The sequence below is a fragment of the Moschus berezovskii genome, chromosome 1 (assembly GCF_049115385.1).
Source record: "Moschus berezovskii isolate FMDL1 chromosome 1, NW_MosBer_1.0, whole genome shotgun sequence".
Taxonomy (NCBI): domain Eukaryota; kingdom Metazoa; phylum Chordata; class Mammalia; order Artiodactyla; family Moschidae; genus Moschus; species Moschus berezovskii.
In genome coordinates this window covers 74745479-74771719 of record NC_142460.1, presented here as the reverse complement: position 1 = coordinate 74771719, position 26241 = coordinate 74745479, and the positions used below count along the sequence as shown (strand labels likewise).

The 26241-nt window shown below is 39.4% G+C and overlaps 1 protein-coding gene across 1 annotated transcript in view; it reads left to right on the top strand.

Annotated features, from left to right (window-relative positions):
* MORC1 (MORC family CW-type zinc finger 1) overlaps positions 1-26241 on the top strand; it is a 169967-nt gene that overhangs the window by 125542 nt on the left and 18184 nt on the right. Inside the window, exons 21-24 of the mRNA XM_088831653.1 lie at positions 591-692; positions 19873-19942; positions 22276-22342; positions 25154-25300. Of these exons, the coding sequence (XP_088687779.1) occupies positions 591-692; positions 19873-19942; positions 22276-22342; positions 25154-25300 (386 nt within the window). The remainder of the gene's footprint in view (positions 1-590; positions 693-19872; positions 19943-22275; positions 22343-25153; positions 25301-26241) is intronic.

Sequence of the window (26241 nt, the reverse complement as noted above, 5' to 3'; positions counted from 1 at the left end):
GCAGATATCTCACATACTAGGCATATTCAACATCTGCTGATTAAGAATGACATAGTAAAAGAAAGCCATCATAGATATTTTTAAATGAATATATATCTTATTCGTCCCACAACATCTACATAAATTTTAAAACAATGTATATATACATATATATATATCCATATGAAACATTATATATTCAGTATATAGACAGTAATTCATGCAGATTCTTTGCAAAATACTACAAGCCCTTTGATTCACTGTTGAGTGCCATAATCTACACCACTCATTTCATACTTAACTTGCATTCAGTTCAGTTCAGTTCAGTTCAGTCGCTCAGTCGTGTCCGACTCTCCGCAACCCCATGAATCACAGCACACCAGGCCTCCCTGTCCATCACCAACTCCCAGAGTTCACTCAGACTCAAGTCCACAGAGTCAGTGATACCATCCAGCCACTTGCATTATGATGTTATTTTGTTGAATTCCTTGTTTATCCTACAGAAGCCAGCACTTAATAGAGGCTGAAGGAAGAAAAGAGTGACAATGGTTTAATGTGTACCATTGATTGCTACTAATCCTTGTATATTTTTTGTTAATACTGTGCTATAGGCCTCTTTGGAAATGAAGAGAAAGAGGAGTCAAAACCTTATGTGGGAATGTAAGACTTCAACTGAAGTTGAAACCAGCAACAGCAATTCAGATATAATCCAGGTGAGACAAACTTTGCTGACTAAATGATACCTTGAAATTTATTCACATTTGTAAAGATTAGAGGAATCCAAGAGGTATTTCACATTAGTGCCCCAAGTAACTGAAACATTTACTTGAATAACCTTGCTTTTAGGTGAAGAAACAGGACTCAGAAAAGTTTGTTACTTTACCAAAGCTACACAAATTAGTAAAAATACAACTGGGACTTATGCCTCCTGACCACTAATCTGTAGTGCTTTTCATTTTAGTTGTCATGATGAGAAAGCTTTAATGTTGTTGTTCAGTTGCCCAGTTGTGTCCAACTCTTTGTGACCCCATTCTATTGTGTCAATGTATATATGTATATAACATTATATATATATAAACTGTATGTATGTGTGTGTGTGTGTATATATATATATATAAACTTGAAGTTCATCTCAAAACCTACCTACATCCCCAAATCCTCGGGTGGGGGAACTCATGTACACCCGAGGCGGATTCATGTCAATGTATGGCAAAACCAACCAATATAATATTGTAAAATAATTAGCCTCCAATAAAAATAAAAATAACAAAAATAAATAAATAAATAAAAATTTATCTACTTACAAGTTAAAAAAAAACAAAGCATTTGAACCTTTCTGTAATTCATAGTGTGGATTTTTACTAGAAAGTATAATTCTAAACTGACTTAAATTAGTACACTGCCAAAAACCCTTCAAAGAGAAGTCTCTTCAAGAAATCTGGACACACTTCCCATGTGCTTCTCTATAGATTGTGTGCCCCTGATTCTAACTTGGTAGTCAATATCAAAGTTCTGCATATCCATACTATTCTACCATAGACCCCAGCAGAGGTCGTTTTCCTCACTGAACCTAGTGTAAAAGTCCTTGGTTTGTAGGAAGAGAGCTTCCCAGGTGGCTCAGTGGTAAAGAATCTGCCTGCCAGTGCAGGGAGATGCAGGTTTGATCCCTTAGTCAGGATGATCCTCTGGAGGAGGAAATGACAACCCACTCTAGTATTCTTACTGTGATAGTACCATGGACAGAGAAGCCTGGCAGGCTACAGTCCATGGGGTCACTTAGTCCTACATGATTGAGCAACTAATCATGCATGTGTGGGAAGAATTGACTCAAGGATTATGAGAAACAGTTTATCTGTGAAACCATCTTGAAGACTTTGTTATGGTATAGGGCACCCCTTGTGTTATATTACTAATAAAAAGGTTCATTTGAATATTAGAATTTAATGTCATGAAAAAAAAATCTGATACTTTCTCTTATCAGAATATGAATTTTATTACTCACTATAGTTCTCTTTGTACCTTGATTTCCAAGAAGCTTATAACTAAACTTTAATCTATATAAGAATAACTGTTTTTGCCTAGATGATAATTTTTTGACATGATAATATAAGTGAGAGTTTTTAAACAAATGCCTGACTCATTTTTCATGTCTTTAGGTAAGTTATTTCAGAATGCAATTTAGGATTAAATTTAGGGTTAAAGGCGGGAATAGAAGGAACATTCCTCAATGTAATAAAATCTATATATGACAAACCCACAGCAAACATTATCCTCAATGGTGAAAAATTGAAAGCATTTCCCCTAAAGTCAGGAACAAGACAAGGGTGCCCACTCTCACCATTACTATTCAACATAGTTTTGGAACTTTTGGCCACAGCAATCAGAGCAGAAAAAGACATAAAAGGAATTCAGATAGGAAAAGAGGAAGAAAAACTCTCACTGTTTGCAGATGACATGATCCTCTATACAGAAAACCCTGAAGACTCTACCAGAAAACTACTAGAGCTAATCAATGAATATAGTAAAGTTTCAGGATATAAAATCAACACACAGAAATCCCTTGCATTCCTATACACTAATAATGAGAAAATAGAGAAATTAAGGAAACAATTCCATTCACTGTTGCAACGAAAGAATTAAATACTTAGGAATATATCTACCTAAAGAAACAAAAGGCCTATATATATAAAACTATAAAACATTGGTGAAAGAAATCAGAGAGGACACTAATAGATGGAGAAACATACCATGTTCATGGATTGGAAGAATAAATATTCTGAAAATGAATATATTACCTAAAGTAATTTATAAGTTCAATGCAATCCCTGTCAAGCTACCAAAAGTGTTTTTCACAGAGCTAGAACAAATAATTTCACAATTTGTATGGAAATACAAAAAGCCTCTCATAGCCAAAGCAATCTTGAGAAAGAAGAATGGAACTGGGGGAATCAACCTGCCGGACTTCAGGCTCTACTACAAAGCCACAGTCATCAAGACAGTATGGTACTGGCATAAAGACAGAAATATAGATCAATGGAACAAAATAGAAAGCCCAGAGATAAATCCATGCACCTTGGTAAATTCAAAAAAATTGAAATCATTCCAAGCATCTTTTCTGACCACAATGCAGTAAGACTGGACCTCAGTTACAGGAGAAAAACTATTAAAAATTCCAACATATGGAGGCTGAACAACACGCTGCTGAATAACGAACAAATCATTGAAGAAATCAAAAAAGAAATCAAAATATGCATAGAAATGAATGAAAATGAAAACACAGCAACCCAAAACCTGTGGGACACTGTAAAAGCAGTGCTAAGGGGAAGGTTCATAGCAATACAGGCATACCTCAAGAAGCAAGAAAAAAGCCAACTAAATAACCTAACTCTATACCTAAAGCAACTACAAAAGGAAGAAATGAAGAACCCTATGGTTAGTAGAAGGAAAGAGATTTTAAAAATTAGGGCAGAAATAAATACAAAAGAAACAAAAGAGACCATAGCAAAAATCAACAAAGCCAAAAACTGGTTCTTTGAGAGGGTAAATAAAATTGACAAACCACTAGCCAGACTCATCAAGAAACAAAGGGAGAAAAACCAAATCAATAAAATTATAAATGAAAAGGGAGAGATCACAACAGACAATACAGAAATACAAAGGATCATAAGAGGCTATTATCAGCAATTATATGCCAATAAAATGGACAACTTGCAAGAAATGGACAAATTCTTAGAAAAGTACAACTTTCTAAAACTGAACCAGGAAGATATAGAAAATCTTAACAGACCCATCACAAGCATGGAAATTGAAACTGTAATCAGAAATCTTCCAGCAAACAAAAGCCCAGGTCCAGATAGCTTCACAGCTGAATTCTACCAAAACTTTAGAGAAGAGCTAACACCTATCCTACTCAAACTCTTCCAGAAAATTGCAGAGGAAGGTAAACTTCCTAACTCATTCTATGAGGCCACCATCACCCTAATACCAAAACCTGACAAAGATGCCACAAAAAAAGAGAACTACAGGCCAATATCACTGATGAACATAGATGCAAAAATCCTTAACAAAATTCTAGCAATCAGAATCCAACAACACATTAAAAAGATCATATATCATGACCAAGTGGGCTTTATCCCAGGAATGCAAGGATTCTTCAATATCCGCAAATCAATCAATGTAATACACCATATTAACAAATTGAAAAATAAAAACCATATGATTATTTCAATAGATGCAGAGAAAGCCTTTGACAAAATTCAACATCCATTTATGATCAAAACCCTCCAGAAGGATTATGGATTAAGTTTTAATTACAAATGAATCAATGAGAAGCACAATGTCTTCTGATTTTAGCCTAGTTTATGTGCTTTTCAGCAGAAAAACATTGTCACAATGTACATGACATAACAATAATGGAGGTTTATTTTAAAAAGGTTCCAAGATGGAACATTTCAAACAGCACAGTCAACCCCTGTGTGCCCATTTCTTAGTTACAACAGGTATCAACTTGTGATTGATCTTGTTTCATATGTATCCTCCCCTTCCCCGGCCACCCCCTTTACTCCCAAACATCATATCATTTCCTCCATAATTATAATTGTTTTAAGAAGGAATCTGAAAGGATGTTGGAAAGCTCTAGAAGTGATTTGTGAATGGGAAAAGGAAAAAAAAACCTTCACATTGACAGTAAGGAACAACTAAATATAGGATGTGAAGGAAGTAAGCACCAACATATTTTCAAAAAGAAAAGGGTCAACATTTAATCAGAGGCCGGAAAAGACGAGAGGACTGTATAACTTGTGCTGTGAATAACTCAGCCTCTGTACCTCTTTGAAGCCAAATGTGATAGAACTGTACCTTTGCATATTACTTGTCCCCACCTGCTTTGCAGAATCTTCAAAGTCTTTGTGTGTTTTCATTTAGCCATTGCTTTGTCACTTCTCTGTCCTCTGCATGCAACTTTTAGCAAGTGCTTTTTTCACAAATTAAGTATGACATTTATGTTAAAATTGTTATTGTCTTTTTATGTAATATTTCTCAAGTTCTTATGTACTTGCATGAATGTGTGTGGTATGATTGATTTGTGTCCCTGTGATCCTAGCAGGAAGTCCATTTTCAAATTCATTGTATCTAATTAATCTGGATAAACACTATACATTATCCAGAGATGCCCATAAATTTTTCTGTTTGTCTGTGGTTACAGAAATTCAAGTAGGAAATAATTGCTTCTGCATGTTTGTCTGCCTGTACTTTCCTAAACTTAGAAATTAAAAAAGATTGTTCTTAACCCCTGGGCTCCTCCCTAGTTGTCTTCTAACTGTGGTGCTTGTGTGTGTGTACATGCACTTGAGCTTTAATTCTGACTCTGCATCTGTCAAATTTCAAGAAAGAGGGCACGCAGGGCTGCAATGGCTTATCACTTAAGGAAGAGTAGTTGGCTACCCACCACTTGCCACAGTTAGGTGGTTTTTATTATTTTGGTGAATTTACTGCAGCCCAGGGTCTTATTTTCAGGTGTCAGGCTGTTGTTCAGTCACTAAGCCGTATCCTTCTCTTTGTAATTCCATGGACTGCAACACGCCAGGCTTCCCTGTTCTTCACTGTCTCCTGGACTTTGCTCAAACCCATGTCCATTGAGTCAGTGATGCCATCCACCCATCTCATCCTCTGTCGTCCCCTTCTCCTCCTATCTTCAATCTTTCCCAGCATCAGGGTCTTTTCAAATGAGTCAGCTCTTTGTATCAAGTGGCCAGAGTCTCGGAGCTTCAGCATCAGTCCTTCTAATGACCATTCAGGGTTTTCCTTTAGGATTAACTGTTTTGATATCCTTGCTGTCCATGGGACTCTCCAGCACCACAGTTTGAAAGCATCAGGTGTCATAGGCTCTAAAATATATCTTCGACTCACCAAAGAAAGTCTTATCTCACAGGAATGATTTCACGCTATCCAAACTCATGAGACTGTTGTATAATATCATAGCAGCAATTTAGTCGTTTGAGAGATAAACACAGCCTCAGTCCAGCTGGAAGACACATTCTGACTTTCACCGTGCGTTTTCTCCCTTTGTGCCAGTCTGCATGGGTTGGCCAGTACAGTCTGACAGTGCTGGTGAGCTATGTGCCTGAATATTTAAAGAGTTTCCAGCTAAGACAGTCTGCTGTGTCCCCTTCCCTGCACAGGATGACTGGAATGATGTTACCAGTTGTAACTGTAACACTGGAAGGGCACTGGCCCAGCACCCACACCCTGTGCTCTTCCAGTGTTTGTTTGTTTTTTTTTCACATTACATGGAGAACATCTCTCTTCTTTTTTTTTAACTACCCAACAGTAGGCTTTATATCCACTCTTTTTTAATATTTATTGAAATATTTATTGACTTACAACATGACATTACTTTAAGGTATATAACATGGTCATTCACTAGTTTCATAGCTCGTGTACAGTATAAAGCTATTATAAAACATGGGATGCGTCCCTTGTGCTATACATTATGTTTTGTAACTTATTGACTTTATAACTGGTAACTTGTATCTCTTAATCTCCTTCACCTATTTCACCACTCCTCCCACCTACTTCCCTCTGGCAATCACTGGTTTGTTCTTGTATCTGTGAATCTGTTTCTGTTTTGTTATATTTGTTCAAATGAATGACCTGCTCAAGGTTACAGCAGTTTGATCTGTTTTCTTAACTTCCTCCTCCTACTCCTCTTAATCCTTGAGTGAATGCTTTTTATATATCTTTTATCCAAGGTCTACAGTCTCTGAAGGCTATTTAAAAAAATATTCTTTCTCAGTGGGATAATCCTTATTTTTGAGTCACTTTTGATGTTTGCATATCATGTGTATCACATTTCACATGCTCCCTAAGCATGAATGAATGTATGTGCTTACATATAAATGAAGGCATGCAACATTTATCTTTATCTGACTTATTTCACTAAGCATAATGACCTTCACCTACATCCAGGTTGTCACAAATAGCAAGATTTCATTCTACCTTATGGCTGAGTAATATTCCACTGTACATATACCATATCTTCTTTATCTGTTTATCTGTCATTGGGCACTTAGGTTGCTTCAGTATCTTGGCTATTATAAATAATACTGAGAACGTCTTTATTCTGATCAGCACATTCTTTCTTTTGTGTTTTGTTAATGTCTGTCAGTCTGCCTTTGGAAAGAATTTTTTTTTTCATATTAGGGTACTTCATTTTCCTCTCTTTCAAGTTTCAGACACATGTTACTCTGGCTCTTGTACCAACAGTTGTGCAATTTCAAGTGAAATGATAAAAGTATTGATTGCTTTTCAGATTTATATTGAATCCAACCATTGCTGATTATTTCAGTTATATTGTCATACTCTCCAAAGTCACCTCATTTGCTGGGCTCAAGGTTACAGCAGTTTGATCTGTTTCCTAACTTCTTCCTCCTCCTACTCCCCTTAGTCCTTGATTGAATGCTTTTTATATTTCTTTACTCCAAGGCCTACAGTCTCTGGAGGCTATTTTTTTTTTTTAATATTCTTTCTCAGTGGGGTAATCCTTATTTTTGAGTCACTTTTAATGTTTGCATCTCATATGTATCACATTTCACATGCTCCCTAATACTTCGTGGGGTGTTGGACTTCATTTTCCTTATCTCCAGTTCCTTCTGATCGCATAGTTTGCAGGTGTCACTTCTGTGGCAGTTTCCCATCTTTCTCCTCACTTTTTCCTTTTTGAAACTAATTTATGCTTGGCCTTTCAGCCACTGTGGGCCATTCATTTTCAAAATCCATGCAGTCAGAGTGTTCTTGGTAAGACCTTGCTTGCATGTCGTTTGGAGCTGTGGAAATATCCAACTGGGATTCAGTTAAAACTCCAGGCGTTTTTTAGAGATTAAAAACTGTCATGAAAATAATGAGGAGTTTTTTTTTTTTTTAAGGACATCTTAACCCTCTTCAGAATGCCCTACGTAGCCATTCGATTGGACCTTCAGAGACATTATTTGTGGGATCACCAGTCTGCGCTGCAGCAGGCTTCTTTCATTATTTTGCACAATCTTGTTAGCACAGCCATGGTTCCCTCCCCTATTTCAAGGTAACAATCCAGTTTTTTTTTAATCTCAGCTCCCGCAAAACTGTATTTTTTCCTGAAATTGTACTCTGTGTGTTTGTGCACTATGTGTGTTTTCATGGAGTTAGCCTTTCCTTTTTCTGTGTGACCATGATGAAATTCCGCTATGATACTTCACATGTATCATCTCATCTAATCCTTTAAAAATAACTGAAGGGGTATGTTCTCTTTTCATCCCCGTTTTTACAGATGAGGAAAATAAACTTGTTGAGGATCATACTCTCAGGAAGTGGTCACCTTCAACCCTAGCTCCCTCTTCCTTAACCCCTCCTCATTAGGACTTCTCCCTTTGTCATTCATGTCCGTGTGCCGACCCCACATCAGTTCAGCCAGGCCATTCCACACAGATTGGTCGGAGTGCACAAATACTCCTTACTCAGGGGTCAGGATTTGAAGGCACAGATAAATACTGCATTGATTCGCATTCAGCCTATTTTGCCTTAGATAGGTTTCCAAAGTTTCATAGATGGGCATTCCCCAGCCACGAGTCTTGAATTCATTTTTCTTTTAAATCCAGTCATCATCCATTCATTGCCCAGATTAAGCTAACTTCCCTTTAACCCATTTCTTACCTTATCCACTCCAAACCTGACCTTTTGTGTGCAAGATCTGACTCTCTTCTTTCCAGTCAATCTAGAATCTCATAATAATCATCAGGATAATTGTCTCAGGATTGATTCCTAGAAAGGAGAGTTTTCTCCTCTCCTAAGATTGTAAGTCTAATAATATAGTGATCATAACTGTACTGTCAACCCATGAGCTGGTATCTGCTGACCCTTCAGTTCAGTTCAGTTCAGTTGCTCAGTCGTGTCCGACTCTTTGCGACCCCATGAATCACAGCATGCCAGGCCTCCCTGTCCATCACCAACTCCCGGAGTTCACTCAAACTCATGTCCATAGAGTCGGTGATGCCATCCAGCCATCTCATTCTCTGTCGTCCCCTTCTCCTCCCGCCCCCAATCCTTCCTAGCATCAGAGTCTTTTCCAGTGACCCATGGCCTCCAGAAAATATTATTTTCCATCTTCCATGCTCAAGACACACACCCTGCCCTCCCTTTTAATGAATACTGGCTATTCTGAACCGTTTCTGTCTCAGACATTTACACACCCGAGTGTAAAGTTCAAACATGTCCCAGTTAAGTCCACAAGGGGAGGAAGTAGAAATTCTTTTGCAGTACCTCTCACAGATGTCTGAGGAATCCAAGTCTGAGTGAAGCTTGCTAGGCAGTTCTGCTTTACTGGAGCAATGCCCCGTGGTACTGTTGTAATTAAGGGTTTGTCTGAGTTCAATTAAAAACTCCTTGTGCACTGTTCTGTGATAAATTGGCAGTTCAACTTTACTCCAGGCAAAAATTTGGCATATGAGCTCTGTAGGACCCCAGTGCCCCTCAAAGTGATGTGATCTGATCAGCTGTCATTGTACCACACTTAATAGAAGCAATAAAGATAAAAAGAAAGCAATAGGACTAGATTCTCAAGCATCTTGTCAAAGAGGTAAGCAGTCTCAAATTATGTCACTAGTTGAGATATAAGAAGTGACTCTATGGAATAGAAATCCTAGGGGATCTATTCTGAAAGGTGATAGGGAAAATTAGGTTGCCAAACCACAACAGATGGTCAGGCAAGCAAATGATCAATTAGAAGAATGCTTCTCAATGCAGGAACCTGAGGGGAATAAAATTACCAATGCCAGCAGTAAGTTAGAAAAGTTCAGCAAGAATATTTTTCTGAGACTCAAGTCAGGGTGATAAAACTACTTTTTGTTACACACATGCTCTTGTTCATCTTGGCACAACATGTACTCTAAGTTGACGTTATGCGAATTTACTGACTCTCAACATGAAACAGCATTTACCATTTCCTATGCTAAAGCTGAAACTCCAATACTTTGGCCACCTCATGCGATGAGTTGACTCACTGGAAAAGACTCTGATGCTGGGAGGGATTGGGGGCGGGAGGAGACGGGGACGACAGAGAATGAGATGGCTGGATGGCATCACTGACTCGATGGAGGTGGGTTTGAGGAAACTCCGGGAGTTGGTGATGGACAGGGAGGCCTGGCGTGCTGTGATTCATGGGGTCGCAGAGAGTCAGACACGACTGAGCGACTGAACTTACTTACTTAGTTATACCGGTATTTGTTGCTTTTGCATATTTTATAATAATCTTTCTTTCAGTTACTGCTCTGAATGTCATTTGCTAAGGTAATGAAAGAATATCTATGATGTGGTTGTTTTAAGTCAGGCTGGACCTGCCTGTTTAATAACCACGAACCATACTACCTTTTTGGTTGGATTGGCCTTAGCACTTTTGTCCTCTGTGGTCATTTAGGTCTTTTTTGCCTTCTACCTTGCCTTAGGAACAGACTGACAGATGGATTCCTTTCATTTTTCAAAACTACAGACATTTAAAAAACTCAGTGGCCAGATCACCACTGACAGATGTATTTTAAGAATTTGTCTATGGAGTCTCCAGGGTTTACTCTGAAAGATGTAACCTCCAGTGTTTAGTTCAGAGTGTGGCACTTTCTGGGGCTGAATAAAGATTGATGAGTAAAGGAATGAGTGGGTGGAACGATCTTCCAGTCTCAGCAAAAATTAAATCCTTTACCAGTTGCACCTGATTAGCTATTTATGGCATCTTTCAAAAGACGCTGATGCCAGCCCAGGAAAGACATCAACCAACTCTGAATCCCTGGGGTCATTGACAGGGCCTCCGTGGAGGAACACAGAAGCTGAGGAAGGTCTGGAAGAGCTGATGAGTTCCCCATGTCTAGGTTTATGCTCTATAGTGGTACCCCCAAGAAGCAACGCAAACCCAAAAACAAACAAAAGACAACAATAAGTTTTAGCATCAGTACTGTATGACAGTGGAAATGAAAAGATGACTCAGTAACGCAAAAAAAGATTTTTAAAAAAGTAAACAACCTGCATGGCTAGTCCCTAAATTAGCCTCATTCACCCTTTAAATGAACTCCAGGAGTTGGTGATGGACAGGGAGGCCTGGCGTGCTGTGATTCATGGGGTCGCAAAGAGTCGGACATGACTGAGCGACTGAACTGAACTCTTTAAATATACAAATTAAATATATAAATTTTTCTGACTTCTAACAGAAAAAATTTTAGTAGGAAACTGCATTGATATTGCCATATGATTTCAGGTGATTGAAGATGTGTTACTTTCAAAAGCAGGCCATTTCTTAGTCAGTTTTTCTGGTTGATGATGTTACCATTGCCTCTGTAGGAGCCTGTATTGACCTGTGATTGTTGCTGATGGTATCAGAAATTTCAGATATAGCAGCCCCTTTATGAGATAAAAATCAGAGCTGCCCCAAGGGCTTTGGAGGAATAATTGTCTATACTCACCCTCTGCAGCATCATTCATCAACTCACCAACGGATTGACAGACACAAACACAATATGTGATACAGCCCTTGACCTGGAGGAAAGTCTCATGGGTGAATTATAATGAATCTAAATATTCAGATGCCAGTTTGTGAACTGTCAGCAACCATACACCAATTCAAGACACATTTAGTGAATCTCCATTAGGGATTTGGAAGGACACACACACACACAAAAACCATTATCTCTATCCTAAAGGAGCAGAAAAATTGGAAGATAATTTTACAAAACCATGAGTTAGCATTGTTTTATGGAAAATAAACAGACTATGAATTCTGACAGATTGATTCAGGTTCACATTCAGCCCTACATGCCACTTGTCTGCTGTATCAACACATGGTCTTCTGTTTTCTTACCTATAAAAGGGGAATAATGATATTACCTACTCTTGGGGTTATTATGAGAATTAATGGGATGATTTGTAACAGAATGAAAATAATTCTTCATATGATGAAAAACATTTTTAAAAACTATCTTTTGTAACTCCAAAGAAGGCAGTTGCCTTCCAGTGGGCCAGGAGGTGGGAGTAAAGAATGCAAATTGAGAGAGTGACAATGCTATATGGAAAAGAAGCCAGAGCTGGAGAGTGACCCTGTGTATGTGGGAAGAGGTGGGAGGGAGGGGAAAGGAGGTAATCCTACAAGCAGAAAAACACTGGTGCTGCGGAATTGGAGCGTCTGGAGAAGGCGTGGAGAGAGAGATGAGGCAGCTAGCAACTGAAGGAGTAAGCTAGAGTGTTTTCATGGTAATTTTAAGCTGATTTTTGCCTTGTGTAAATGTTTCCTCCTTTCTCAACAGAATTTTCAATAAAACCTGTATATTTATTAAAACTTTGTACAGTTGGATTTGATTTTGGGAGATGGACTCAGGTGTTGAGTTCTGTTTTGAAGTGTCTTGATAAGAATCAAGGCTGTTACAGGATCCCACTCTTGTCTGGGTCCCATAGATATGAAAATAATTAAAACTATTTGTACTTTACTGTTAATACTTCTTCAGGGAAAAGAGTATGTGCTCAAGCAAATAAGAAAAGACATTTTGGAAAGAGTGGGAGTTATATTTGTCTGAAAATGTGGGAGAGACTTACAACAAAAGGAGGAGAGAATGTATTTCAGGGAGAGAGGACAGTGGGGCAAAGGCATGGAGGCAGAAGGCTACCTAATGCTCACAGGGGATTCTGAAGAGAACTTTTTTGGTTTTTAAAGACTGAAAATATCTCCAGATATCTTAGAATCACATTGAAAAGAACTTTGAAAACCAGTTAAGGGTTTGTACTTGAAGGAGAAAGTAGTCAGGACCTGTCGCCCAGTTTTGAGAAGGAAAGTTGAATTGTGGAGATTTTTCTCTAAAGAATTAATTCTTTGTGTTATGAAAATGTTGTGATAGTCAAGCAGTACCACAAGGATGAGAAACTAAGGACCAAAAAACCAAGTTGGAATCTGCTGCCTGGAGATTTTAGTACAAGAAGACAAGGGATATTGAAACATTTTGAAGGAAAAATAGCACAATTTGGAAAGGTGTATGGTAGATTAAACCATAAACAGCGATGACAGTTTTGAGACGGAAACCTGGAACAATGATGGCATTATAAATATAAAGAAGACTTGACCAGAGGAATCTAAGTGGGCAAGGGTGGGACTGAGGATTTGAAATTTCAGCAAGGGTCAGTGTCTTTAAGTTAGTTGAAAATAACTGGGGGAAAACATGAAGGGTTAGGGTGGGTGATGCAGTGAAGCCATTGGATGCGTCAGTTCAGTTGCTCAGTTGTGTCCGACTCTTCACACCCCCATGGACCACAGCGCTCCAGGCTTCCCTGTCCATCACCAACTCCCAGAGTCTACTCAAACTCATCTCCATTGAGTCAGTGATGCCAGCCAACCATCTCATCCTCTGTTGTCACCTTCTTCTCCTGCCTTCAATCTTTCCCAGCATCAGGGTCTTTTCAAATGAGTCATCTCTTTGCATCAGGTGACCAAAGTATTGGCGTTTCAGCTTCAACATCAGTCCTTCCAATGAACACTCAGGACTGATCTCCTTTAGGATGGATTGGTTGGATCTCCTTGAAGTCCAAAGGACTCTCTAGAGTCTTTGCCAACACCACAGTTCGAAAGCATCAGTTCTTCGGCAGTCAGCTTTCTTCACAGTCCAACTCTCACATCCATACATGACCACTGGAAAAACCATAGCCTCGACAAGATGGACCTTTGTCAGTAAAGTAATGTCTCTGCTTTTTAATATGCTGTCTAGGTTGGTTATAACTTTCCTTCCAAGGAGCAAGTGTCTTTTAATTTCATGGCTGCAGTCACCATCTGCAGTGATTTTGGAGCCCAAGAAAATAAAGTCAGCCACTGTTTTCACTGTTTCCCCATCTATTTGCCATGAAGTGATGGGACCAGATGCCATGATCTTAGTTTTTTGAATGCTGAACTTTAAGCTAACTTTTTCACTCTCCTCTTTCACTTTCATCAAGAGGCTCTTTAGTTCTTCTTAGCTTTCTGCCATAAGGGTGGTGTCATCTGCATATCTGAGGTTATTGATATTTCTCCCAGCAGTCTTGATTCCAGCTTGTGCTTCATCCAGCCTAGCATTCCTCATGATGTACTCTGTATATAAGTTAAATAAGCAGGGTGACAATATGTACTCTTTTCCTATCTGGAACCAGTCTGTTGTTCCATGTCCAGTTCTAACTGTTGCTTCCTGACCTGCATACAGGTTTCTCAAGAGGCAGGTCAGGTGGTCTGGTATTCCCATCTCTTGAAGAATTTTCCACAGTTTATTATAATTTAACCCCCTGAAGTTTTCTTTGAGGGATTGAGAGTAGACGGAACAATAATAATTACCAGGATGAATTGGGACACAGAAAGTTATCTAAATCAAGAGGGAAAAATTTCCAAGGGATTTCCACGTGCTTCCCCATATCAGTAAATGTTATCATCACTCACAGTTGCTCAGGCCAAAACTTGAATTTCTCTCCATCTTTCACAGCCTGCACTTAACCTGTCTACCAATCTTACTGACTCAACCTTCAAATATATACTCTGTTCTGTCACCTCCATAGCTACCCACCTGGCCAATTCACTAACATCTCTCACCAATAATAGCCCTATAAATGATTCTGCTGCTTATTTTTGACTCCACAGTGTGAAAATCTGAGTATTTCATCCGGAATATGTCAGATTATGCTTTTCTCCTACTTACCGATAGAATCGCCACAATTCAACTTTCCTTCTCAAAACTGGGCTACAGGTCCTGACTACTTTCTCCTTCATTTTTAGAAAAAATTATTGAAGTATAGTTGATTTAGAATGTGTGTGAATTTCTTCTGTACGGCAGAGTGACTCAGTTATACATACATACATATATTCTTTGTCATGTTCTTTTCCATTGCGGTTTGTCACAGAATATTGAATAGAGTTCCCTCTGCTATACAGTGGGACCTTGTTGTTTATCCATCCTATATATCATAGTTTGCTGCTGCTAATCCTGAACTCTCAGTTCTTCCTCCCCCTGCTCCCCTTCCCCTTGGCACCCATGAGTCTGTTCTCTATGTCTGTGAGTCTGTTGTTTCATACATATGTTCATCTGTGTGGTTATTTTAGGTTTCACATGTAAGTGATGTCATACGTGTACTTGTTTTTCTCTTTCTAACTTGCTTCACTTAGTATGATAATCTCTGGATCCATCCACATTGCTACAAATGGCATTATTTCATTCTTTTTTATGGATGAATATTATTCCATTATTTTTAATGGATGAATAATATTCCACCACATCTTCTTAATCCATTCATCTGTCAGTGGACGTTTAGGTTGTTTCTATGTCTTGGCTACTGTGAATAGTGCTGCATGTGTCTTTTTAAATTTGAGATTTGTCTGGATATGTGCCCAGGAGTGGGATTGCTGGGTCATATGACAACTCTATTTTTAGTTTTTAAAGGAACCTCCATAGTGGCTACACCAGTTTACATTCCCACCAATAGTATGGGAGGTGAACCCTCTGATGGCTTCTGCTCACATTTAGAACAGAATGAAGTGCCCTCCAAGGCCCTGGATGACCTGGTCTCACCACCTTTCTGTCCTCACTGCCTACTGCTCATTCCTTCTCCCACTTCACTCTAGTCACCCTCATCTTCCTTGGCCTCCAACTCTCTAAGTTTATTTTTCCTTCACAGCCTTTTCCCTTGTTCATAATGCCTGGACTCCACAACTCCCCACCCTCAGTGACACACATGGATTTTCTTGACTTGCTTTTAACTCACTTTCTTTCTATGAATATATGGAGTATCAGTTACTGACCTCGATATTGGAGATACAGCAGGTAAGAATTAGGCACTACTCCCTGTCTTCATGGTCCTTCCATTCTAGTGGGGGGTCTGACAACAGACAAGGTAAATAAGTAAACTCTGTTGCATGGTGGACAGTGGTTAAGTGCTAAGGTGAGAGATAGAGCAGAGGAAGGGGTAGGAAGTGTCAGTGTTGGATGGTGGGAGTGAGAGCAGTTTTATATATTGGGGGCAAGCAAGGCCAAGCTGAAGGAGGGTGTTTGAGGAGAGACTAGAAAACAGTTGGGGGAATAAACAAATCCATAGCAAGTCCAAGACCTGGAAACTGCAAGTTTGGAAGAGAACAGTGAGCCCAGAGAGGCAGCTGTGTAACTTGATTCACTCTCCTCTTACCTGTGTTATTTTTTTCACAGAACTTGCAGTTACATAACTGTCATTTTACTTTTTAAGTATCTTTCTGCCTCGCTAGAAAATAAGCTCCATAAAGGAAGGACTTTGTTGTCTTCATCATAGCAGCATCTGACCCATACAGGGAACTCAATTTTACCGAATAAATTAGCAAACCAAAGGGAGGCACCTAGAACATAGCATTGACTATGGGAGAGTAAAAACAGGAAGGGTCTTGGAACTTGGCCACAGACTGGCCTGGTAGCCTTTACGGGTCCTTGATAAGATGTTTGGGATGGGTGTGGAGGGGCAAAGAGACAGAGAAAAACCAAAGTGATATCAACAGTTCTAAGGCTTCCTTAAGGACAGCTGAGTGAGAAAATTGTTACACAGTTGACTATAGTGTGTTCTTTCTCCTCTATTCAACTTTTTATGATTTACTTATCCTCTTAACGGAGAAGGCAATGGCAAGCCACTCCAGTACTCTTGCCTAGAAAAATCCCACGGACGGAGGAGCCTGGTAGGCTGCAGTCCATGGAGTCGCTATGAGTCAGACATGACTGAGCGACTTCACTTTCACTTTTCACTTTCACACATTGGAGAAGGAGATGGCAACCCACTCCAGTATTCTTGCCTGGAGGATCCCAGGGACGGGGGAGCCTGGTGGGCTGCCGTCCGACACGACTGAAGTGACTTAGCAGCAGCATCCTCTTAAATAGATACTTCACAAAACTGAGTGTGTGATATTATGCTGATCCTTCGCATCCCTTGGAGAGCTGACAAATCCCACTCTACTCATTGTTAACATAATTTTAATTAAGGTATCTAAAACCTCTCGTTAAGATTTAACTGTAATCTCATTTACTGTGTGGGAAGTGTTATCTATTTCATGACTAGAGGTAAAATCTTAGGAAAGAGATATCCCCAGACTGCAGAGTATGAGACACAGTTAAGCCTAAGAGACTGGAGAACATTCCTATAATGAAATGATGTATGTAAAAGAATTCCGCAAGTATCAAAGTATACAAATAGTGTCATTGAAAAGACAACTACATGTTTTCTTGTCTCAGCTTGAAAAATCCAGACCTTCAAAACTACAAGTATATTGTAAACAAAAAACAGTTTCCTATGAACTCAGATATTTACACAGTGTCATTGAAAAGGAAATACTGTAGGCTGTGAATTATTTATCCAGAATATTTTAAACATTCCTATGCCAAAGAATAAAGGAAATATAAGAAAGGAAAAGAAAAGACGAAGTCTCTCCTGCAATAGAAATGGTGAAGCTTTGTGTAAGTAACATCTTGGGGGGGTGAGTGGACATATCTGATCCTCATGGAGACGGCCCTACACATAGCAAGCTCAAAGCAGACAGCTAAATAATAAAATGCAAAAGTAATTTCAGGAGACCGAGTTAATAATACCACCCCCAAGAGTTCCTGCTGAGAGTCCTGCCATTTTTGTTAAGCTTGGATTCTTTTATCTTGTCTGATTTCCATCATAAGGAGAGGTTACCAAAGAAAATGAAAACATCTGAACAGGATCATCATAGATTATTACAAAGTGGTTATTACTAAAGGTGTTAAGTAGTTCATTCCTCTCCTGAGCTTCCCTTGTGATTGCTGTTAACTGTGATGAGAAATAGTGTGTGCTGCTTAAGTGAAAGTGTTAGTCACTCAGTCCTGTCCGACTCTTTGTGACTCCATGGACTGTAGCCTGCCAGGCTCCTCTGTCCTTGGAATTATCCGGGCAAGAATACTGGAGTGGGTAGCCATGCCCTCCTCCAGGGGATCTTCCTGACTGAAGATCGAACCCAGGTCTCCCGCATTATGGGTAAATTCTTTACCATCTGAGCCACCAGGTAAGCCCGTGCTGCTTATAAACTAGTCAAAAAAGATTCAGTTCAAAGGAGAGACGCTTAAAGTATGTAGATCTCCCTTACATGTCAACACATCAGAAGATAACTTTAAATTTTCTGTTACATCGGAAATAAATAAGATATCCATTTTAAAGTTATTTTGCAAGATGAACTTTTGAAAGTATATTCATTTTACTTACTTCCTGGCACATGAATTTATTCACTGTAAGAATAAAAACATTTTGAAATAGACCAAAGTAGCTTAGAATCAGTTTTATTTATTTCCACTTCCTGCAAGGCTTGCTTTCTCCTGATTTGGGTGGAATAGAAAATGACGATGATGGACAGCCTCACTGCTGTTTCGTTGCTAGGTTACATGTGTGCCCATTTAACCTGCTTCCTGACAAAGTGCTGTTTCCCCGAACACCGTGTAAAATGCGTGCCTTTATTTCCTGGGAGAGGAGAGAAGAAGGATTGATAGCCTCTCTGTTCCACATTTGTTTAGAGGGGACAGGAAAGGCAAAGGATATACACACGAAGGGTGAGCTCCAGAAAACTGCCAGTTCCATGTCGCACACGGGTGATGTAGTTGGGAGCCTGGTGCATCTCAGCATGTGTTCAGAGGTTTTCAGATCAAGGAGCAGACAGCTTTTGCTTTGTCCCCTGTCTCCTCCATATTCCTTTTTTACTGTCTTTGCCCCACCTTCCAACACACTTGAAAATACATGAAAGGAGCTTCTGGGTCTATTTTCCTGAGTGGTATAAACAAACTCAGGCTTCCCTGGTGACTCAGACAGTGAAGAATCTGCCTGCAATGCAGGAGACCAGGGTTCAATCCCTGGGTCAGGAAGATCCCCTGGCGAAGGGAATGGCTGCCCTTTCCAGTGTTTTTGCCTGGAGAATTCCATGAACAGAGGAGCCTAGTGGGCTACAGTCCACAGGGTAGCAAAGAGTTGGACATGACTGAGTAACTCACACTTATAAATAAACTCTCTCTCTCTCCTCCTCCCACCGTCCCCATCTCTCTGATCTAAAGAAGTGTTTTCCCAAAATATAAGTTTATTTTATGTGAGCCTTGAAAACTAGGCTTACAGAGTTCACAAAGTTATGGGATGCCTGGCTTCTGATTGTCATATTCTACCCCCCAAATTCTCCCAACTCCACTTAGCCCCCATCCCCACCACCACCACCACACACACACACACAAAACACACACAAACACACACCCCTTCCTTCACTCTCAGTGTCACCAACCCTCCTGACTCCTGCATTCAACACATTAAGGCTCTGCAACCCACTTTAAGCAGATTTCCTGTTTTGTCAAAAGACCAGGTGTCCTTTCCCTCAACTTCCCAGGAGTGCTCCCCAGTCTCGGCCACACGTTCTTCCCCATCACACTCTGGGGCCCCAGGCCCCAGCCTCCCCAGACTTCTCATTGCACTGATGTCGACTTCATTCTCTGTGTCTGCTCTGTAGCAACTAGAGCTGGGACTGCCCTTCCCAAACAACAGAGGCTCCATGGTTGCTCTGGTGACCAAATACTTGGCCCATGTGTTACAGTCATCATGACATCCACCGAAGATATGGAATTTTAAAAAATCTATCGCAATGTTGGTAGGAATGTAAATATTCCTTGAATGATAAATGTAAATATGACATTTATAATGCCACCATTGAGCTGCATGCCAGTATAATTTTTGACAACACGTATGTTTGTCTCCTTTCACAACATGTTCCTAAAGTATACTTTATGGTCTCTCTCTGATATGGGCATTGATGGTCAAGGTCATTTTTTCACCTTACAATATACCCTTTGTTTTGGTGCAGCTTTAAATAAAGAGCTTATTTTTCAGATTTTAGATGAAAGTGACACTGATGTTCCATTGAAACAAGAAAAAAAGGAAGTTCCTCTTATGAAAAAAGGTAAAAAAAGGATTCAGTTTACATATATTAGTTGTAATGTCTTGAGTTGTTTTCAGTTTGACTTATGCGACTTATCTTATGGTAGCATTTTGGATTTTGAAAAAATAAATCTGTTGTTCCAGCAGTGGGAGGAGAGGCCAGCCTCCCACATTTTGAAGGGGCACTCCCTGCCTGAGAATAATGCCCCCTGCATGACCTCACTGCCTAGAATTCCCAAAAGTGTGTGGATGTTACCCTCCTCATTGAATTTCATTTAGAAATCTGCTGAGGATTGATATCAGGTCTGTCATTTTCAGAAGCTATTTTTGAAAATGATGATGACCTTCCTCTGTTTTCAATCATTTAGTTCTTTCCCTATTTTGCATGATTCCTCTGAGATCACTAAGAGTAGTTCAACAAACACATTTATTATCCATGGGGTATAATTTGTCTCAGATGAGAGATTTGACCTTTTTTTAAACATAAAGTTGCCATGTTATAATTTTCAATCTAAAGACAATTTCCCAGGACAGAGAAGCTGGAAACAAACTAGACTCAGAAAATTTTATTTTCTTTAGTGGTCATTCATTATTATTACTAGAATTCATTATGTTCATATTATTATTATACCATTGTCTCCTTTATCGTAATATTATGCCATTGGGCCTAAACAGCAGAACCACTATTTTTTCAGTGTCATCTTCTTAATCTGAAATAAGTTTTAAAGGCTTTCTTAGTCTCCTAAATAGGCCTCTGTTCATTTTGACTCAGTCATTCCCAGTCATTTTTGTATTGATCCACGCCATCATTTCGTGTTCATTCTTAGATGTAAGCACTCCTTTGCTTTATGCCTTGTTGCTTAGGTAACCTAATCAGTCATTCGTTCACATCTTTATATTTGAACCCATTAGTGAAGGTCACACTTTTCTTTTTCATCATAATTGGGATAATTTGCCATTACACAATCAAGATTTCTTTTGTAAGAGTCTCTTAATTTTAAAGCCAATCTTTTATAGAAGTTTCAAGCTATTAACATGCCTTCAAGTATGTGCCTGTTGGATTTCCAAATTGTAATAGAAAAATTGTTAGTACAATTTTGATCCTAAAATTAACATTTAATTTCAAATACTCATCCTGGATTTGGAAGGAACAAATTGTGAAATATTTTCAAATGACTGTAATTACAAATTAGTTGGCTATTAGGTTAAGAAATTTCACTTTGCATGCAGATCATGAGTAAAACCAACAGTGCCTGCAGTGTGCCTGGAAAACCTCGCTGTCTATTCTCTTTTATGTCTCCTTAGAGTAGTCAGGCGGAGAAGGCAATGGCAAGCCACTCCAGTACTCTTGCCTAGAAAATCCCATGGACGGAAGAGCCTGGTAGGCTGCAGTCCATGGGGTCGCTAGGAGTCAGACATGACTGAGCGATTTCAGTTTCCCTTTTCACTTTCACACATTGGAGAAGGAGATGGCAACCCACTCCAGTGTTCTTGCCTGGAGAATCCCAGGGATGGGGGAGCCTGATGGGCTGCTGTCTGTGGGGTCACAGAGTCGGACACGACTGAAGTGACTTAGCAGCAGCAGAGTAGTCAGTCAGGTCCTCACCATCTAAAACATCCCTTGTTGCTGTCCTGTTCCACTTGGCCCTCAATGGCCCTGTACTTTGTATCAAGGGTTTACTTGGTGGAACAATATCACAGTTATTACAAAGATTCTAGAGTTAGACGGAAGAAGGACACATTGACTTATTTCTTAGACTCTCTCTGAGATCCTCTCGAAACCAGTCCAAGGGGATCAAAGCATTTCTGCCCTTCTATGGGCTGTTAACAAAGCACTCACCTCTCTGAACCTCTTGATTCTGAGGTTCCCTGAGTGAAGACTAGCTCAATGATTGTAGGTCTCTTACTGCTTTAAAATCCAACTCTGTTCTAGGGGCACATTTTTGATTGGGGTCTTTCAGGATGTTTTTGAACCTGAACCCAAAGGAAGAGAGTAAGATACTAGGGAAGACACGTAGTTGTCTGGGTGCAGAGGCTGCTGAGAAAAGGGACACTAAACAGTTCCAGTTAGTCATCCCGTGCACACCAATAACAGAAAATAAGCATCATTAGAAAGAAATTACAAAAAAACAAGCTACAGAGGCTCTCAGATTCTTGTACACTATGTGCGCTTTATTAAGAGGTTATTGTAAATTGTCTTGAGAAGATATTGGTGCAGTTTTACAAAAGAGTGTTTGAATACAAAGCCAAATTACATGCAAGTTGTTAATGAGCTGCTCACACTTCTTTTAGTTCACTCTTATGTGTGATTGCCAAAATGTGGTTATCTTCATTTTTGTCTATGTTCTTTTGAAGAAAAACAGGAGCTGTGCAGTGATACCCCAGAAATAAAGAGAAATTCGTCATCACCTAACTGGGGAAGGTGAGTGTACTGCAATTATACAAAATTCCAAGGGAGCACAATTATACTGTTGAAAAGTAATTATCAGTGTTTAAATACAAGGAGAAAGAAAATAATAGCAATAAGCAAAGGCAGTTAAAAGTGGAACAGAATTTTAAAGGAGACAGGAAAGAATAGAATACCCTAGATTTCTTACTCTTTTCCCAAACCTTTTATTTTCTTTTGTGAGGATTCAGAAATGGAACAGGCTTAACTTCCTACTCACAGCAAGCAACTAATTCAAATTATTCTAATATAGTCAAAGAATGAAAATGTCATGTATATGTAAGGTATGACTATGAAATCATGACCTAGTTTTTTTTGTGTGTCTCTTATAATCTTATTTCCATACATATATGTAAGTGTAATAATCATTGTGTGCTAGGATATTCTTGACATGAGGCTTTTGTCACATTTAAATTTAATCAGCTGAGTATTTTGGCTATCCGATAGAGGGAAAAAATGTTTTCAAGGAAGCAGATTCTTGCCTCACTCTGCTCTGAATGTGTCTGTATGTGTGTGTGTGTATACACATGTCGTGTATATGTGTGTGTGTATTATTTCATATATTACTTTTAGGTTTTTATGAACTTTTGATTTTCTTCATATAATCTTTGAATCATAACTACAATATTAATGTTAGAACTATGATCCAGTTAAGAAAATCTTAATGGAAGAATCTTATCAAATTCGTTTAGTAGTGGTAGTAATAATAAAGATGATTCTAATGACAATGATAACTAGGTACCATCTGCTGCTGCTGCTAAGTCACTTCAGTCGTGTCTGACTCTGTGTGACCCCATAGACGGCAGCCCACCAGGCCCCCCCATCCCTGGGATTCTCCAGGCAAGAACACCGGAGTGGGTTGCCATTTCCTTCTCCAGGTACCATCTACTGAGGACTTAATAACAGTAGGCATAAATTCTGTGTCTATCTTGTATAATCTTTGGCACAGCTCTGTGAAGTAGGCTTTGTTATTATGTGGCAGGAGAAGAAACAAAGGTTCAGGGAGGAATGTCTGTCTTCTGGTGTAGTGCATTTTACCCTCCATGCCAACAGCAGCCTGAGTTTTCAGCATCCCCAAAATGGTAAAATTAAAAAAAAAGAAAAAAACTTTAAGGACTTCTCTAATAAAATTTCAGCACAAAGGAGATTATAATTAATAAGTGCCAGACACTGTGTGAATGTTCTTTAATGGACAATTAAGCATTAGTTATAAGGAGATCAATCCTGGCTGTTCATTGGAAGGACTGATGCTAAAGCTGAAACTCCAATACTTTGGCCACCTCATGCAACGAGTTGACTCACTGGAAGAGTCTGATGCTGGGAGGGATTAGGGGTGGGAGGAGACAGGGACAACAGAGAATGAGATGGCTGGATGGCATCACCGACTCGATGGACATGTGTTTGAGTGAGCTCCGGGAGTTAGTGATGGACAGGGAGGCCTGGCGTGCTGTGATTCATGGGGTCGCAAAGAGTCGGACACGACTGAGTGACTGAACTGAACTGAACTGATAATGTTTTTAATCTTAAATAAAGTATCAGCTGAAGTTAGACAGTATAATTAATGCCAAAGAACTGTTGACAGTAGAAGCACTTTCCATTTGCTATAAACTGTTATCCAATTTTTTAAAAAAAGACCCATATAGCATGAATACAGGAAATTCTCTAGAGCTGTGGTCTTAATTCATGGATGTTAGCATGAAGGGATTGCAAAAATCTCCTTTTCACTTGATAGACAAGACTCTGCGTCATCTGGCCCCAACCTACCTACCCAGGTTTGCCTTCCATATTGCGTATCCCCTAGCCCTCTTAAGGTTTTTTTATTCTCATAATACTGAAACCCGTAGGCCTCATTAACATACTACACACTACTTCATGAATCATCCTTGTAAGTTAATCTCCATGCTGCAGCCAGTTATCCTTCTAAAACATGTGTCAATCAGATTACCTCCCTCCCATGTAAGAAACCCTTGAGTGGGAGCGCTGCTCTGCTTAAAATAAGCTCCAGTCCCCACGCCATAGACAGTACCTGTCAGGTCCTCTCTCTGCATCTTCCTGTGTGCCCACCCCTGCAGCCTGGGCCTTCTCAAATATGTCTTAAAGACCCTACATTGTTTATACCCTAGTATCATTACACTTCATCTGAAACACTCTTCTTCTATCAGATCTTGACTAAATATTTCTTTCAACTGACTTTGCTTTATTTCTGGACCTACCTTTAGTACCTACCCTCCCACAGGCTGGTGGCTCAGACTGTAAAGAATCTGCCTGCAATGCAGGAGACCTGGGTTTGATCCCTTGATCAGGAGGATCCCCTGGAGAAGGAAATGGCAACCCGCTCCAGTATTCTTGCCTGGAGAATTCCACAGACAGAGGAGCCTGGCAGGCCATGGTCCATGGGGCCGCAAAGAGTCAGACACGACTGAAGCAACTAACATTTTCACTCTCCCACAGGCTAAAGTAAAGCTTGGGTTTAAAAACTTCTTTCAACAACTAAGAGGCAAGTGGTAGATGACTGCTGTTGTTAAAAATAAATCACTGCCAATTCTATTTAAGTGTGGTTACCCAAAAACCTTGAAAAAAGATTTTTCAGGAATAACCAGTATTCATATGATTGAGAATTGCTTTTATATAGCTGTGTGAATGACAGTTTTCAGCATTACGTTTATGTCCATGCATTCATTTGTTGTATACTAACACCTCATTTGTTGTGCATTAATATTTTTTCATTTATTAGAGCTAATATGATTTCCACTTAGAAATTCTAAACCTCAGCTTGTTTTTGTCCAGTATGCCAGTGGAAGATTTAAATCCAAGTTCTGGATACAAAGCCAGAGTTTCTGTGAGTGGTGGTTGTAAAGCTGCTTCTTCACTGACAGAATCTTCTCAAAGCACATCTGTCAAGGAAACAGTAAGAAAACTGACATCTAATTTAAGGTAAAGATATTTACCTGCTTTGTTGAATTTTCTAAGCAGTGACAACTCCTGATTTTCTTTCTCTATTGAGTGGTAATATTATTGAGAAAATTCAGTAGAATGACTTTATGACTTGTCTCCTAACTGCACTGATTTAGATATAGTATGGGTTACACGTCTTTTGAAATCAAATTATTGTCACTAACTGCCCTACTGTTACATGGTCCAGCAATATAGTGGATGTTAGTTTTCTTTCCAATGTAATAAAGAATCAGAATTTGTAAGGATGGAAGATAGGACAGAAAGGGCTATTAAAAATAAATGAATGAGGGACACTTATCATGAAGAGGAAAAAGAAAATTCTTACTGAATTTCTGCCTTCCTTCTTCCTCCCCCTCTCCCTCCTTCCCTTCTTTTCTCCCTCCCTCTCTTGTTTCTCCTTTTTGTTTTTAATTCTGCCTCACTAAGACCCTAATGACATTATGGCCTTCTAAGAAGTCTTTTTTGTAGTTTAGATACTGAACTTATTGAGAGAAAGTAAGTTTTACTTTTTGCTTCAGTGTAGAATCTTAACATTCATGGGCATGGTTAATGAGGGATTTAAATATCTGAATCTCAGTTCTCAAAGGATGGAGTTGTTGTTCAGTTGCTGTGTTGTGTCCAACTCTTTGAGACCCTATGGACTGTAGCCTACCAGACTTATCTGTCTGTGGGATTCTCCAGGCAAGAATACTGGAGTGAGTTGCCATGGCCTCCTCCTGGAGTTTGCTCAGATTCGTGTCTATTGAGCTGGTGATGCCATCCAATCATCTCACCCTCTGTTGCCCCCTTCTCCTCCTGCCCTTAATCTTTCTAAGTATCAGGGTCTTTTCCACTCAGTCAGCACTTCACATCCAGTGGCCAAAAATTGGAACTTTAGCTTCAGCATCAGTCTTTCCAATGAATATTCAGGGTTGATCTCC